At 41.1% G+C, this 18,139-nt stretch overlaps 1 protein-coding gene across 5 annotated transcripts in view; it reads left to right on the top strand.

Annotated features, from left to right (window-relative positions):
• Positions 1-18,139, top strand: part of NCAN (neurocan) — a 156,961-nt gene that overhangs the window by 124,964 nt on the left and 13,858 nt on the right. For 4 of the 5 annotated variants that reach the window (XM_069964409.1, XM_069964405.1, XM_069964407.1 and 1 more), the window contains 3 exons: positions 1,808-3,190; positions 8,486-8,602; positions 10,796-10,909. In XM_069964409.1, the coding sequence (XP_069820510.1) occupies positions 1,808-3,190; positions 8,486-8,602; positions 10,796-10,909 (1,614 nt within the window). The remainder of the gene's footprint in view (positions 1-1,807; positions 3,191-8,485; positions 8,603-10,795; positions 10,910-18,139) is intronic. The other variant, XM_069964406.1, reaches the window with a different exon arrangement.

Genomic DNA, 18,139 nt, shown 5'->3' with positions numbered 1-18,139 from the left:
ATTCTACACACAAGCACGAGGTATATAATTGTGCCTCAGGAAAACACCTATGTCATATACACTCTCGCAAGGGTGACAGTATAGTACTTGGATATCTGTAGAGCAGGTTTTTGTTCTGTGCACCCTTTGCTCTCCTATGCCTAATCTATCTATCTATCTATCTATCTATCTATCTATCTTTCGCCCTCTCTTTTTTTTCTCTCTCAATCACTATATGTTTCTCCTCTCCGCTTTCCTAATAATCTTTTTGTCTTTGCTTTTGTACAATATCTTCTCAGTACAGCAGCCTGCAGCAGCGTTTTGTCACTGACGAGCTTTGTGCACTGCTAACAGTCTCCTTCCTCTCTCTGTGCAGACTGCCTCATGCAGTCATGTGACCGCTCCTCTTAAAGTAATACCGACGTCACACAGGGGGTGGGCTAGTGCAACATACCTGCTGATTGGATGTGTTCCGGGCATCATGGGAAAGTGCTTTTCCTGCCCAGAACACTTCCTGCTTTTTAAAATGGCATATGCCATTTTAGAAAGCAAGAAAGCAAGAAAAAAAAATTCGGAGCGGACTTCCAAAAATCCGAATCCGAGTTTTGGAAAAATCCGAACCGGATCCCATACCGGCCAAAGCGGTTTGCTCATCTCTAGTTATAACTTAAGATAAATAGATGTCTTTGTTGCTGTTGTGGATGCTATTGGATCATTGAATGTCTATAGATGTAGTTGTATATACATTATCATTATATTTTTTTATCCCAAATCCTTCAGCCTCCTCATTGAAGTATATTTATGATTTTAGTTATGTTTCCCATTACTATTGTCAGCATACAGTGCAGCCTTGTACTGAAAATCTTGTTTAGTTAACTAAATACATAATGTCTAGCAACAGGGCTTTTTGTAAAAGTGTACTTAATCTTAGATTTAGTAAACATGAAAACTTACACAAGTGTGAAAGATGAGAACGCTACTAGGTAGAGATGAGCTAATCACTCAGAAGCTCCTATTGCAAATATTCGTGAATCACATACAAACAAATTTTTATCAAAACAGGCAAACTATAGTAGCCACTGTGACTTTTATAGAGTAGCAATTTTTTTAACAGCTGTTGCTGTGAATTTAAAACAAAAATGTCAATCAGCCTGTCAATCATTTCATTTCTGCCATGGACAGTAGTGGATGTTGGTGGATCATCAGCGTATTATAAATTTTCTCCCAGGACAGCAGTGGACATTGATAAATGAGCACCCGGTGAGTTATTAAGATGGACATTGTGTTCACTGTAGAACGAAAGTTCCATCCACGGCTTCTTAAAATCTCCCATAGAAAAGAACACACAATCCCCCTTCTCTCCTCTCCTTTCTGTCCCTATCTCTCTGTATTTTTCTCCCTACTCTAACTGCCTGCTGCAACCTACTCTCCGTTATACACAGCCAACTGGCCGCCTCCAGGAGGCCAATCACCTTTCATAGAGGGTGAGGGGGGGTTCTGACTTCACAGTGGGGTTTGCAGATGATTGGACAAGCGCAAGGGATTATGGATAATCCCTTGCTTCTGCCAAAAGACAGTTTAGTGAATGTTTAGTGAATCTGCGAAGTGAATCTGGCGAATTCACAAAGCAAATTTAATGCCCGATTCGAATCGGAAATCATTAGATTTGCTTCGCTCATCTCTACTACTAACAGTACTACTAAAATAATCTTTCCCATTTGACAATTAAATTTGAATTGAATGTGAAATCTCTTGAAAATATGTTGTGTTATTCTACTTTGAGTAAAAAATATAATACAATCTAATTGCTTTCCTTGGTTCACTTTAGGATTACTCGGCAACGAAGGACCAGAGAAAACTAATCGACTGGGAGTGAACAAGATTCATCAAGATAACAGCTACAAATATAAGACAACATCTGTACAATCACCATCTGAAGATTCCCTTAGAAATAATATAGACCACAATATTAAAACAGAAAGGAACCAAAGTCCTACTGCCCCTAAGCCAACAATAGGCCAACGTATATCTGTGGAAATGTATCCATATAGTACCAGACTTCCTAATGCTGGGTTGAAGAGAAAAGTTCACAGCAATGAAGACATAGATGGGTTTTCAGGTGATTCTTCTGTACGAAAATCTGAATTGACAAAACCCCTTTATTCAACATTAGGGGCCCAGCTATCAGATGATTTTTTCTTTCCAACAGTAGAAAATCCAACATCATTTCAAGAAACTGGTATGAGAGTTAATGAAAGTCTATATACTAACTTTCAGGAAAGGCAAGGCAGAGAGAAGACTTTTTCTGAAAAGTTGGCATTATCTTTAAAAGGCAGCAAAGATCAATCTCAAGAAAAAGAATTATATACATCCAATAATTTCAGTGTATCTGTAACAAAGGCTTCTGACATTATCTTTAAAAAACAGGATTCTGATGTGCTAAATAAACTTTCACATCACTATGACCATCTTCAAAGTGAAACAATGGAGACTCTCCAAAGAATCTCTCACCCAACTATTCACACAAGTAGCATGCAAGAGTTGGACAAAAGGAGTCAAGTTGTAACTCTGCCAACATCTTTATCACCAATAAGTACAAGCCCTCCTCCATTACTTATAGAAAGTGCTGCTACTGACAGAAAAAGTCAAACAATAGGTAGTGAAGTACAGGTCACACATTCAAATGAAGCCTTTCATATAACTGAGATTGTAACTGAAGCAAACAAAGTTTGGACCACGTCTACGGAACATATTAACTTAATTCTAAAAACTGACCACAATTCAGTTGCCAATTCAATTAATTCAAGCACATATTCTGACAATGTGGAAATTGTAAGCCGAGCATCGAAACTCAATTTGAATTTTAACCCACATTCAACATTGTTGTCATCTACTTTATATGGACAACAATATTCTTCAGAAATTCTAGGTAACCTGATAACTGAATCAACAAAACTTGTGAAGGAATCAAGCATAACACCTTCAAAGGCCTTCTTGGATAATATGAATTATATTGCTGAAGAAAATAACTCTAAGGCCAATTCTCTCGTGTCATCTACTGTTGACCCTGGGTCCAATTTTATTCATTCTATATTGGACTCCACAGAAGGCAATGATTTGGAAGAAACTACATCTTTGGAGAAGGATCGTGAAGTGGGAAGTGGCGGAGAAGACAGTGCTCAGTGGTTGTTTGAAGATCACAGTGCACAAGGTAAAATACATTTGTTATGTTTAACTATTAAATCATCTATATTCTAGATTTACAAGTGCAGTAAAGGGATGGCACAATCTGTTGGTACAGGAGTTTCAGAATGCATTTCTTAGTCCCTAAAGTTCAGTAAAATAGCTGGTGGTTGCCCATTCATTTATGTAATTTCCCCAACATTCCCAGCAACCCCATGCAATCTTATTTACAATACAATGTTTCTCTTTTCTCTCTCTCTCATTCCCTACACTTGTTCAGTTCTCTGTGCAGGTACAGCTGGCCACACTTCAACAAATCTTCTTCACCAGCTTCTGCAGATAGTCTCCCAGCTCAATTTTTCAGTTCAATGGCTTATTCAAGAAAATCAGGATTGGTCAGAGGTAGAGATGAGCGAACCGGGTTCGAGTCGATCCAAACCCGAATGTTCGGTATTTGATTAGCTAGGGCTGCTGAACTTGGATAAAGCTCTAAGGTTGTCTGGAAAACATGGATACAGCCGATGACTATATCCATGTTTTCCACATAGCCTTAGGGCTTTATCCAAGTTCAGCAGCCACCGCTTATCAAATGCCGAAAGTTGGGGTTCGGATCGACTTAAGCATGCTCGAGGTTCGCTCATCTCTAGTCAGCAGTGTATAAAATACCTGCTGACCAATCCTCACTTTCTTCAATAAGCCATTGTCCTACACAGAAAGGTGCTGACTGGATAAAGTGGGCATCTCTGCGGGCTCTGAGACAGGTGCCACTTCCTCCCTGATAAAAGGTGTCTTTATCACTTGGCACTGGCAACATTATCAGCATTCAATGCTGGCACAGTAAGGGCCCTATTACACCAGCAGATTATCTCACAGATTTTTTTGAGCCAAAGCCAGGAATGGACTATAAACAGAGATCAGGTCATAAAAGAAAGACTTAGATTTCTCCTCTTTTCAAATCCATTCCTGGCTTTAGCTTAAAAAAGTTTGTCAGATAATCTGCTGGTGTAATAGGGCCCTAGCTTGTGTTGTTTAATTGATTATTTACAAACATTATTTTTATCCATTTATTTGCAAACCAAATCTTCTTATATGCTTACACCTAAAAAGAGAGAGGAATTCAGCCATGGGAAAATTAGAAGGGGTAACATAATTGAAACCCTATGGTACGAGACATATCATTTCCATATAACTTGCCTTCTTGTAATATAGTTTATTAATCAGAATAAACTAAAACACAACAATTTAATTCCCACTGAGGGAGATTCTAGATCTAAAGCAGCGTACCTAGATATGAAAGCATTTCAATATGTTGTACTTGGATATTATATGCATACCCTTTGGGGATTAATCATAAAATCCAATATGAGGATTGAAGTTGGTTAAATAAAAAACCTGGAACCCAATTAACCTTCTAGTGCCCCATTCTTTTCCCTAGCAGTATATACATTTAGCACTTGCCGTCTACAGTGGAGCATATGTTCAGGTGACAATGTTTCCATAGCAACTACAGCTAGTCTCTTTGTTCTCTGCCAATCGAGAAGGGAGAATGTTCCAGCTGCATTCTGTTAATGAGGCCCAGTGAGCCCATTCTAAGACCAACGTAAATTTAATAAGGGTTGTATACTCCCTGTAAATATTCCCATAATAAATAGGTCATTTTTATACCCAAGTCTTGACATTTATTGCATTTGCTTCTGTTAGTTGATTATTAGTAGAAAGATTTACAATACACCCTCAGTGATATGACACGTAGTAGTAAACTATTGCAACACAGCATGCATGCAGTGGCTGAGCCAAGTGCCCATTCATTTCTTTTTGTGCGTTGGGAATAAATCGGTCAGTCTTTAATATTTCTCTAAAACTTGGGAACCAATGCAGAATGTTCTGAGCCAGTGCAAAGATTATATGCAAGAATATAATACCAGTATTATAGCCTTTTATATAGCAAACTAACCATGAGTGATTTGCCTGTTACATATAATTAATATTATGGACTAGCCAGCACTGTCCTCTACATTTGCTAAGAATAACCAACATCCAATGGCCGTGCCTGGCATATTGACATTTTTAATCATGTTATTGTAGTCATTAAACAAATGTCACCAATATCTCAAAACTCATACTGGAGGACATGTTATTTCTGCTTTGTGTTCTCTTTATTTATATTATAATTGAATTGTTTATATTAATCATGTTTCCATAACTCCACTATTAATACATCCAAATGAGTTTACATCATCATTTCTTTATAATTTCCATCTCCATCCGCTTTCCATTTTTCTTCCCTTTCTTTCATTTGTCTGGATATTTTATTATCTAAGTCTCTCCAGCTATTTGTCTCTTTCTTATTTTCAGCTTCCATTCACTTCTCTCCCGTTCAGAGTCCTATTTATCACTGTCCTTGTCACAAATGCTCTGTACTTTCTTATTGCTCTTTATTCTTGCTGCTGTCCACACATCTCCCAGCAACTTCTAGAAAATTTGTTCTTGGTGACAAAACAAAGAATGGCAGATGGCAGTAACTCATACATTACAGTGTTTAACTGTTTTATTGCCAATATCTATTGTAACAGAGAGAAAATGTAAAATACAAAATATCTTCATTGAAAATGCAGAAACACCAAACATCTAGTAGGAAATAAATGATGTTAAATGAGATCTAGTATAAAAAGTTTATTTTGAGCAACCAACATACCAGCCATGTCTAATCTAGCATTCAGGCTTGAGGCAACAGGGTACTAGAGCCTCCCTTTTTCTATAGTTTCCCCAATAAGCCTATCCTTTCGCTCTAATATTGTAATCATTTACATACACAGAGATACCTTATCATACCTTGTGGCCCTTTACTTTTATTATTTTTGCCACTAAAGATTCTGTGGGGCCAGAAAATCCTTTTAAATCAAACCTGTCATCAGTTATTTGCACACATGACTAAGGGCATGGCAAAATATGGCATTGAAATATGATTGTGGGCATGAACTTGCTCTGTACTTCCATACTTTGCATTTAAAGTTGGAGACAGATTAGGAAAGGCAGCCTAGGAGAAATGTCAATAGGACATTTCTGGATTAGCCTTTCCCATATTTTTACTTTTTTTTTTTTTTTGCTACTGCTCTTTAAGGTTTCTAGAAAATGTATCATCATATATCATCTGCAGCCATCTCAGCCATGTAGATGTAGACATGGAGTAGGCGGACAATGCCCAATTAAAGAAGAAGTCCGGCGAAAATTATTATTAAAGTATTGTATTGCCCCCCAAAAGTTATACAAATCCCCAATATACACTCATTACGGAAAATGCTTATAAAGTGCTTTTTTCCCTGCACTTACTACTGCATCAAGGCTTCACTTCCTGGATAAAATGGTGATGTCACGACCCGACTCCCAGAGCTGTGCGGGCTGTGGCTGCTGGAGAGGATGATGGCAGAAGGACACTGAGGGACACACAGCACTGGAGGGACACTGAGCATTCCTCTGCCATCATCCTCTCCAGCAGCTACAGCCTGCACAGCTCTGGTAGTCAGGTCGTGACATCACCATTTTATCCAGGAAGTGAAGCCTTGATGCATTAGTTGAGTTTTCCTTTAAGAAATTATGTGGAGATTGTTAGCATTATTATTGTTTTGGCTTTAAAAACTGACTCAAGTGTCCTTTTAGCACTTTCCATAGGTGCCATACAAATGTAATCTATTTGTAACTGAGAAACCACAGCGAATTAAAATTTATAGAGGATAAGATGTATAGTCAAGCTATAGGCTGTTTATCTAGTTAGTATGCTTTATTGTATACAGGCTATTTACTGTCACTACCAGCCTACTAATGGGCTATAGTTGGGACTATTCAGGTTTTGTTTTTTTTTGCCTATTTGGGTAACTACTTTCATTGCACTAGCATTTATAAACCTCCATTCCAGGGGTACACATTTTGAATAAAACTGGAAAATAAATATTAATAAGTAGAAAAATCCTTATAGCAAGTGACCAACATATATGTTTTAAATATAGCTAACATATTTCACAATATCTCACGTTCAAGTTGATATGATAAAGAAAAAAAATATACAATTAAAAAAAATATATATATATACTTACTAGAGATGAGCAAATATGATTCGATCGAATATTGCGGCATTCGAAAGATTCGAATACAATCGAGTAATGTGTTGAATACGCGGGAAACATTCGAAAGCCCTCCCATCACACTTGGCGGGAGGGAGGCCGTGGGAGTACGCACGCAGAGCGAAAATGGCGTCTACCCTAATTGGATGACTGAACCACATCGCCTCGAATATTTAAGATTTGACTTCCGCCTCTCGACCGCAGATGCGCTTTCAACCTAGTCAGGGAGAGTTCTTCGAGCAGGGAGAGATAGGTTTTAATAGCGTTTTGGTTAGACAGGCTTACTATAGAACCTAAACGTCCTTTTCAGGGCTAATATCCAGCAAAAAAGTAATCTCTGGAGTCTGCATCCAAAACACTTCTCAGTGCTAAGAAATAGATGATATAACAGCAGCAGCAGCAGCTGTATTCATTCCAGTACTCTGTGTGTACAAGTGACTTATAGTGTCCCTGGTTTAGCCCACTAAGGGCACGTTATCCTTATACCTATTGTACCAGTAGCCCAGTAAAAGGCACGTGATACCTATTGTGCCAGTTGCCCAGTAAAAGGCAAGTAATACCTATTGGGCCAGTAGCTCAGTAAAAGGCACGTGATACATATTGTTCCAGTAGCCCACAAAAAGGCACGTCATACATACTGTTCCAATAACCTTCGTACAGCATGATGCGTGATACGCACGAATAACATGACGCTCTACAGACGCACATTGTAATCATGTATGTAACGCTACGCAAGAAATACAAACGAAATGTGTGAACATTGCCGTAAAGCGTTCGCAAATATTTTTCCTGTGGAGGGTGGCATTATACTGTGATTTTGGGTTGTTGGGTGCACCCAGGCATGCTCCCTCTAATGTCCCAGTGTCATTCCGGAGGTGTTCGCATCGTTTAGGGAGGTTTCATGGGGGACTGGGTGACCTCCAAGTGGTCGAATTTTGATTTCCAAGAGCCGAGAATTTTTTTCCCATAGACTATAATGGGATTGAATATTCGTTCGAATAGTTGAATCTCGGTGCCTATTCGATTCGAATTCTCGAAAGTCCAATATTTCACTACTCGCTCATCTCTAATACTTACCACTTTCTGTCTTTATTAATAATGATCACACAAGTGTAATTAAGCAATTTATAGTTCACATCAGTTGTGTCTTTTTAGTACAGTGAATTGTATTAATTGATATTAATAACTGCTTCTTTACCTTGTAGGTGAGCCTCAACCATGTTCTCATAGCCCTTGCCTACATATGGGAACCTGTCAGTCTAATGGAAGCACATATAGCTGTATCTGTCACAAAGGTTACACTGGAGAGAATTGTGAAATTGGTAAGTACAAATACTATCATATTATTATTTTATTACAAAGTAATAAGAATTTTGCATCTAATGAACAACTAAGGAAATTAAGACAATCAGTTAATACAAACATTATGGTGGATGAATCATGGGGAAATACCAATAAGACTTTCCAGTAGCGCTGTAGAAATAAACTAATTAATATATGGGACAGTCCATAGCTTTTACCCTATAAACTGTAATGTTAAAGGGGTTATCCAGCGCTACAAAAACATGGCCACTTTCCCCCTACTGTTGTCTCCAGCTTGGGTGGGGTTTTGAAACTCAGTTCCATTGAAGTAATTGGAGCTTAATTGTAAACTGCACCTGAACTGGAGACAACAGTAGGGGGAAAAGTGGCCATGTTTTTTGTAGTGCTGGATAACCCCTTTTATAAATTTTAAGCATAGATAGATAAGATAGATAGATAGATAGATAGATAGATAGGAGATTGATTTATTGATAGAATGGAGATATAAACTGTAGAAATAAACTAATTAATATATGGGACAGTCCATAGCTATTACCCTATAAACTGTAATGTTAATAAATTTTAAGGATAGATAGATAGATAGATAGATAGATAGATAGATAGATAGATAGGAGATAGAGATAGATAGATAGATAGATAGATAGATAGATAGGAGATAGATAGATAGATAGATAGATAGATAGATAGATAGATAGATAGATAGATAAGATAGATAGATAGAGAAAGGTAGATAGCGAGACATACTGAAGAAGCACAGCACTGCAGGAGAATTCAAAATCAAGTAGTGGAGTTTCATCTCACATCTGACCCTGTTTTTTACCCAGTATGTAACTGTATATAGGCACAAGTATGATAGATGATCAATGACTTCATATATATAAATAGTGAAAGAAAAGCGACATGTGCAAAGATTATTATTCATAATAGCGTATTAAATTCATAAATAATAAACACACCAATTTATATGTGTCATGTGAAAAGTTACAATGAGAATAAAATATAACTGCATAAGATAAGACTAACTGGGAAAAGGAAAGAGCCAATTTTCACTTTTACGCTTTCTTTTTTTCCTCCGCATCATAGCTCTTGCATTTTTTCATTTACAGACCCACATGAGCCCTTATTTTTTGCAACACAAATTGTAGTTTGCAATGGCATACCTAACTTTTCCATAAAATATGCTAAGAAATCGGAAACAAATTATTTGCGATATGAAATTTAAAAAACAAACACATTTTGTTTTAATTTCAGGGGGTTCTGTGTTTACGCCGTTCACACTGTCGTACAACTGACATGTTATCTATGTTCCTCAAGTCAGTACGATTACAACTATAGGCAACTTATATAACTTTTATTTTATTTGACAGCTTTTAAAAAAAAATTAAAGCCTTCTTAAAAAACTAAATGTTCCTAAAACTGTTCTATTCCCATTCTTATAACTCTTATTTATTTGGTCTATGTGGCTGTGTGAGGTGTCATTTTTTTGCACCATGACCTGTTCTTTCTCTTTGTACCTTACTTGCGTATATGTGACTATTTGATAACTGTTTATTATAAATTTTATGGATTAACTACAATACTTAGTGGGGTGACTGTGCTTATTTCATAATTTCAGACATCTAGCACAGAGAAGGAACTTCCCCCTTTGTCCTCCTGCTGTGTCCCTGCATTTCCCGCTGACCACAACCACCACTGGCACAGACAAATCTATTTTGCGGTGACGGCCTTCTCAGCCGATCACTGGCTGAGACAGGACAGTGCTATGGCCAGTGATTAGCTGAGTGGGCTGTCAATGCAAAGACAGGTTCCAAAATAGCAGTGGCGGCTGCAGTTAGCGGGAGATGCAGAGACACAGCAGGATGACAAAGGGGGGGCGTGAAGAGGTAAGCATAGCGTCTTTATTTTTTCCTTTATACAGAGTACCATATTAAAGCAAGGGCTGCACAGACATTGCTAACGATGTTCATGCAGCTTTAGCAGCACGATTATCATAATAGGCCCTGTAAGCAAGCGCCAATCTTGCAGATCAACGCCCGCTTACCCCGCTCACAGGGCTGTGTAATATGGCCCTTAATCTTTCATGGCCCTTTTGTGGAAAGGTTGCCATGTGTCATACAGGTATTTTTCACCTTTTTTTTTTCTCTATTTAACAATGACAATGGTTGACACAAGCATACGCTATGTTTTTACAGATATTGATGAGTGTTTGTCCAATCCCTGTCAAAATGGAGGGACCTGCATTGATGAAATAAACTCCTTCCTTTGCTTGTGTTTACCAAGCTATGGCGGAAGCACATGTGGAAAAGGTAAGGACCTTATCACAGGAAATATATAAACTATAGACTGGAACTAACCAGTAATGGACCTCTCATCCCATCCAAGCGGAGAGCGGTGACTACACACGGCAGGGAGCTACCCAGATGACTACCTCCCTGTCTCTGTCTGCCGTCCACATGGGTTATTAAACTGCTTTTTCGCTGTGATAAAGCTGCTGCTGCAGCCGTGGACGGTATGTCCTACAAGCTTAACAGCAGCTTTTTCCAGGGAACCATATCAGCCAAAATGCAATGATTGGTTCCCTTTAAAGATTTAGGAAACAGTATAACAAATAGACTAGAACTCTAAATGAATTCTGACCCTAAAACTTTTGGACCCCTGACCCAAAATTACTACACCAGCATTAGGACATTGCGGCACATTTATCATTATGCGCTCTGGCATAAATCATGGAAGAATTCGACACCTGCTGTGGAGCAGAGCGATTTCTGCGCCTGCAATGCGATAGGCGCAAATCCCAACAGATTTACTAAGAATGACGCCCCTCTTAGTAAGTCCGACTGGGTGAATGGGGTGGGGCTTTATTTAAGACCAGCATAGAGACACTGAGGCAGGCAGGCTATATTACTTAATGTGAACATAGCAAAAAAAAAAGGAGGATACAGCTCACCCAAAGCAGTGTATTCACAGCAGCAGTTAGATGTTGATGGAGGTGCACGAGCTCCTGAGCGTGGGCGAGACACCTCAATGCAGAGACAAGCTGAAAACTGTGGGTGGTGGAGCCCGCACCAGAGGACATGGACTGTTAAAATATAACTTTTATTCGTGCATTAAAAACGATACTCCATAGTAGGACGCCTAAAGGGGTATTCCCCCCAAAATTATTTTTGCATTAATACGTTGCCCACTCGTAGCTTTCCATCTTTCCAATATAAAGTTATTACGGATTCTGTACAGTTTTGCTGTTACCCAGCTGTATTCACCTCCACGGATTGCATAGAATCATCAGACCTCAGTCCACTCCGACACGCTCCCTGCTCCTGGCCCCGACCCTCAGAGACGGCATCACGTGTCCTCAGTCCCAGCACAGTGAAGTGACTGAGAACACTGATGGGGCGGCTGCTGTTACAGAGGGAGACAGTGATCAGCGCAGCTGTGACTGTCTCCCTAACAGCAGCCACCCAGTCACCCCTAGCTCAGAGCTCACCCCTGTGTCCAGAGCCTCCCGGCAGCACTCACCCGGAGCACACAGCCCCCCGCCCCACAACCAACTGCCCCCCCCATCACCCGCGGCATCCCTCACTCACCCGCAGCATAGCCGCTGCACTCACCCACGGCACCCCCCCCCCCCGGCGGCAAGCTCCGCCCCCGCGATCGCTCATGGCAAGCCCCGCCCCCATCGCCCGCGGCAAGCTCCGCCCCCATCGCCCGCAGCAAGCTCCGCCCTCCCTCAATCGTCCGCGGCTCTGCTACACTGTCCCCCCAAACTCAGCTCTGCTACGCTGTCCCACCCAACTCAGCTCTGCTACGCCGTTACCCCCAACTCAGCTCTGCTATGCCGTCACCCCCAACTCAGCTCTGCTACGCCGTCATCCCCAACTCAGCTCTGCTAGCCGTGATCCCCAACTCAGCTCTGTTACACCGTCCCCCCAACTCAGCTCTGCTACACTGTCATCCCCAACTCAGCTCTGCTACAACGTCTCTTCCAACTCAGCTTTGCTACACCAACACCGCCATCTCAGCTCTGCTACACTGTCATCATCTCCTTCATTGTCTCAGCTCTACTACTTCACCATCATCAGGCAGAAGCATTGCATGATGGGAAATGTAGTTTCCTATCTTGGATATAGATTGGCTTTTAGGAAAAACTTGTAACTCAGGAACGGCAGCAGCTAGAAAGATGGGAGACGGCTCAAAATACTCAGGGGGACTTGGTGAGTAAGGCCAGCTAGGTTTGGGAGAATTTCATTTTTTTTAGCTCTTGGGGGGAGTACTCCTTTAAGCTATGTTCACACTATGTGAAAACAATGGCCTTATTTTATAACAACAGCTGTTGTACAAAAAACATCCTCTATTTAAAAAATATTATGAAATACAGCCATTGTTATTGCATAGTGTGAACATAGCCTAATAGTGCCTCTTTTGTGCTTTGACTCACTAATAGGTTCCCTTTTTGTGCACCATTTGAAATGCCTCTTTGTGCCCCCATTCAATAGTAGTGCCACTTTTTTGCCCCTGGAAAAAAAATGCGCTGATTACCTTTCAGGCATGGTTTTTGTGTTGCAGTTGAACTGTTGCCAAGTTGCAGCCAGTATGCAGCTGAAACCACTCTGAATTGCTGGTCAAGTTCAGCTCCAATCTGTCTGCCTTTAACCCCTTCACATCCAAAATCTGTATATACTGTATACATGCCCCGTGCTGTAGGAACTTATATATACCGCCCAGGACTGAATTGGCTTTAAATATGTGCAGGACCATTCCAATGTGAGTGATCCTGCACACATTAGTGTGGCTGACGCCAGAGCTAATGACAGGCAACCGCGGTCACAAAGCTGCCTGCCATTAATGCCCTTAAACGCCACAATGCATTGCGATCGCGGTGTTTAAGGTAGTCAGTGACAGGTCCCGATCACTTGTACCAACAGGCAGGGGTAAGCCACTTACCTCCGTCCTGTTGGATCTTTGATCTGTGCTCTCAGGCAGACTTTATGCACGGATCGCCAATAATAGCATTCATTAGTATATGTAATCAGAGCATTGCATATATAAGTCCCCTAAGGAAAATGTGTAAAAAAAAAAGTTCCAAAACATAAAAAAAAAAAAACCCTAATAAAATGCCCCAAAATTTTACTATATGATACCAAAAAATAGAGATCATGGCACAAAAATGCCACCCCAAACAATCCTGTAGATGGAAAAAGAAAAGCACTATGGCTCTTAGATGGCGAGAAAGAACATTGCTTGAATTTGACCTGGACATCCGTGCATCAACCACCTTAGTTCATGAAGGGGTTAATGGTCGCTAAGTAAACTGCTTTTTCACTGCAATACCATGGCTACACTGCTTGTAGCGGAAATTAACCCCCTAACGACCCATGACGTATTTCATACATCATGGCACCGTTAGGGGAGTTCAGAGAGGGCCTCTGAACTGGCGTGATCTCAGCTGCTTTCTGCAGCCCGGGACTGTGGCTATTAGCGGACGTGGGCAATCGTCAAACATGACAGCTGCATTTAAATGCCCTCCATAGCCTCTCCATGGTGGTCTAGTAGGGGGATCAACCCCCCCCCCCCCCACCACCACTTCCAAGGGATACGATTGCGGAGGGGGGATCCCTTCTCCTTACCCAGCCAGGCCTCAGTGTCGGAATGACACTGATCCCGGCTCGATATTCCATAGATGTGGTCTGCAGCAGACCAAAGTCCAATGGATCAGTGCTCTATTATATACACAACATTGGTCTCAATGAGAGATCAGTGCTGTGTATATAGAAGTGTTTTGATTAATAAAAATCCCCTCCCCCATTTAAAGTCCAAATCCCCTCCCTTTTCCCATTTAATAGATAAAAAATAAAAAATAAACATATTTGGTATTGTCGCGTGCGTAATCGACCAAACTATTAAGTTATCACATTCCTGATCTTGCACGGTAAACGTCGTAAGTGCAAAAAAATTCCAAAGTGCAAAGTTGCGCATTTTTGGTCACATCAAATCCAGAAAAATTGTAATAAAAAGTTATCAAAAAGTCGCGGATATGCAAACAAGGTACCAATACAAAGAACAGATCATGGCGCAACAAATGACAGCTCACATAGCCCCATAGATGAAGGGATAAAAGCGTTATAAGCATGGTCATAGAGCAATTTTAAGGAACATTTAGTTTTTGTTAAAGATTAACATTTTTGAAAAGCCATCAAATAAAATAAAAGTTATGCAAGTAACATATAGTTGTAATCGTAACAACTTGAGGAACATCCATAACATGTTAGTTTCACCACAGGGCAGATGGCGTAAACACAACCCCCCCCCCCCCTCCCCAATTAAAAAAACTTTGCATTTTGTTTTCAATTTCGCCGTGCATACAATTCTTTTCCGGTTTCAGAGCTTGTTTTTATACAAAAATTAAGTCTGACATTGCAAAGTACAATTAGTGACACAAATAATAAGGGCCAATGTGGGTCTGTAGGTGAAAAAATACAAGCGCTATGGCCTTTTAAACACAAGGAGGAAAAATGCAAATTGTCTCAAACCTTAAGGGGTTACAGGGGTACTCTGGAGGGAAAAAAATAAATTAACTGGTGTCATAAAGTTATTCAGAATTGTAAATTACTTAAGTTTAAAAATTTCAAGTCTTCCAGTACTTAACATCGGCTGTATGCCCTACAGGAATTGGTGTATTTCTTCCAATCTGAAACTGTTTTTTCTGCTGCCACCTCTGTCCGTGACAGGAACTGTGCAATGCAGAAGAGGTTTTCTATGTGGATTTGCTACTGCTCTGGACATTTCCTGTCACAGACAGAGGTGGCAGCAGCGATCACCTTGTCAGACTGAAAAGAACACACCAATTCCTGCAGGACATACAGCAGCGGAGTATTTAAAAAGTTGAGATTTTTTAATAGAAGTAATTTACAAATCTGTATAACTTTCTGACAGCAGTTGATTAAAAAAAAAAACATCTTAAGAGTACCCCTTTAATTTATCCCTGGGCACACCCTTGCCATGAGGAGGCTACCATGTATGAAGTGGGCCTTAGGGTGCCTTTACACAGAGAGAGTTATCTGACAGATTTTTGAAGCCAAAGCCAGGAACAGACTATAAACAGAGAACAGATCATAAAGGAAAGATTAAGATTTCTCCTCTTCTCAAAGCCTGGCTTTGGTTTCAAAAATCTGTCAGATAAATCTCTCTGTGTAAAGGCACACTTACACTTTACAGTGTAAATCACCATACATATGGGGACAATTTTTATGCATTTGTTACAGTTTCTGATTACACATCTATCAGCAGCTGACACTCACCATCAGTGACCAGTGCATAGCGATCACGGCATTTAAGGAAGTCAGTGACAGGTATCGATCACTTGTACTAACAGGCAGGGGTAAGCCACTTACCTCTGTCCTGTTGGATCTTTGATCTGTGCATAGAGTCTGCTCTCAGGCAGACTCTATGCACGGATTGCCGATAACAGCATTCATCAGTATATGCAATCAGAGCATTGCATATATACAGTAAGGGGCCTATTCCATGGAGTGATAATCGTCCAAATTGGGCCGATTCGGACAATTATCGTTCCATAGAATAGAGACAATGATTAGCCGATGACAACGATCATCAGCTGATTGTTGATATAGGTTTGGACTGTATGCATTACCTATCCATGCTGCAGGGCTTCTCTTGCGCTCTGCTTCTCCCCGGGTCCCGCGCGCTCCAGCTTCAGAGCGGCCTGTCTGAGCTGACAGGCCGGTCAGCCATTCACAGGCCAGGACCGCCGCGGCCAGTGATTGGCTGAGCGGCTTGTAAGCTGAGACAGGCCGCTCTGAAGCTGGAGCGCGCAGGACCCGGGGAGAAGCAGAGCGCAAGAGAAGCCCTGCAGCATCGATAGGTAATGAATACAGTTGAAGCAAAGGCTGCAAGGACATCGGTAACGTCTACAGTTATCGGGCCCTGGTCGGCCCGTGTAATAAGACCCTAAGTCCCCTAAGGGACAGTCGTTAGAGATTACAGACAGGTGCTGATCCTGTCCAGGATGGCTATGAATGCAGACCAACATTAAATTGTAAACCTACTAAAAATATTATGAGATACCATGTTCTCTGTCACTACTCAGTGCCCATCCACTGAACCTTTCCTTAGTGCCCTCTCTGCCCTTCTTTAACCTGCCAACACCACATTTTTCCTGCCTCCTAGGGAATTTGTTAGCACCTGGACTGGACCCGTGCTGACAGTGTAGTGTAGGTGTCTGTCCCCTATTGTGTATGGTACCTGTTTTCAATGCATCTGTGCTGTAGATTTTCTACAGTCTTTACAAACCCACTGCAACCAGGAGTCAAAGAGGAGTAGTGGCTTGGCGTTTGAGGTGCACTTTGGCATACTTAACCAATACTTTCTCCTCCCTCTTTTTCCCTGCATATTTACCACTAGCCGGCCTCCTACACCCTGCTGCCGTCATCTCTGTCGGCCATGTGCTGCTGGTGACGTGGATCACACATGCACTGTAGGGCTGAGCGTCCCAACTGAGGGCAATGGAAAGGAGAGACTCAATATAGAAACCCATATATTGCTACAGTGGTGCCTTGGATTATGAGCATAATTCGTTCTGGGACCGCGCTTGTAATCCAAATCCACTCTTAAACCAAAGCAAATTTTCCCATAAGAAATCATAGAAATGCAGACAATTGGTTCCGCATCTCAAAAATAATGATTTATTATTCTGAATAACATGTAAAACAGATGAAACAAACATTAAGAAACAGCAGAATATGTGATATTATAAGTTACTGTACAGTAATGGAGAGGATGGGAAACACAAGGGCTAACAGAGACTGCAGGGAGCATGAAGGAATGAGCAGGACATATATGGGCACAGTATAGCAGCACTTTCTGTCTGGGGAGAGAGGGGTTGGAGAGATTATATCCACCGTCCTGTCCCCTGATGTTAGCCCCAGCCTAAAGTGGATCTGCTATGATTTGGAAGGTGGGGGAGACTTCCTGGGTCAGGGTACAGGGCTGCAGACCACACTATACAAACCATGCCCCTCCCCCACTCGCCCTTGTACCCACCTAGCACAGGGAGCTCTTAAACCAAAGCAATGCTTTTAAACCAAGTCACAGTTTTGAAAAATTGTACGCTCGTTACTCTTAAACCAAGGTACCACTGTATAAGCATTACATGTTTTAAAGGGGTAGGGCGCTAAGAAATTATTCACAGAATAACACACATTACAAAGTTGTACAACTTTGTAATGTATGTTATGTATGTGAATCGCCCCCTTCCCCGCGTTCCCCCACCCCCGCACGTGGACCCGGAAGTGTAGTGTACCATACATACCTGACGCGCGTCATCCCCGTCCCCGATCTTCTGTCAATTACGTAATCTTCGGGAGGCCGGCCGAATCGCTGCAGCCATCCCTGATGCCGGCCCCCGTCATCAGCTGCTCAGCTACGATTGGCTAAACACAGTTATGCGTAGCCAATCGCGGCTGAGCAGCCGATGACGTTGTATAACTTTGTAATGTGTGTTATTTTGTGAATAATTTCTT

This window comes from Dendropsophus ebraccatus, chromosome 3, assembly GCF_027789765.1.
Source record: "Dendropsophus ebraccatus isolate aDenEbr1 chromosome 3, aDenEbr1.pat, whole genome shotgun sequence".
Classification (NCBI taxonomy): Eukaryota; Metazoa; Chordata; class Amphibia; order Anura; family Hylidae; genus Dendropsophus; species Dendropsophus ebraccatus.
This window is presented reverse-complemented; position numbering and strand designations above follow the sequence as displayed.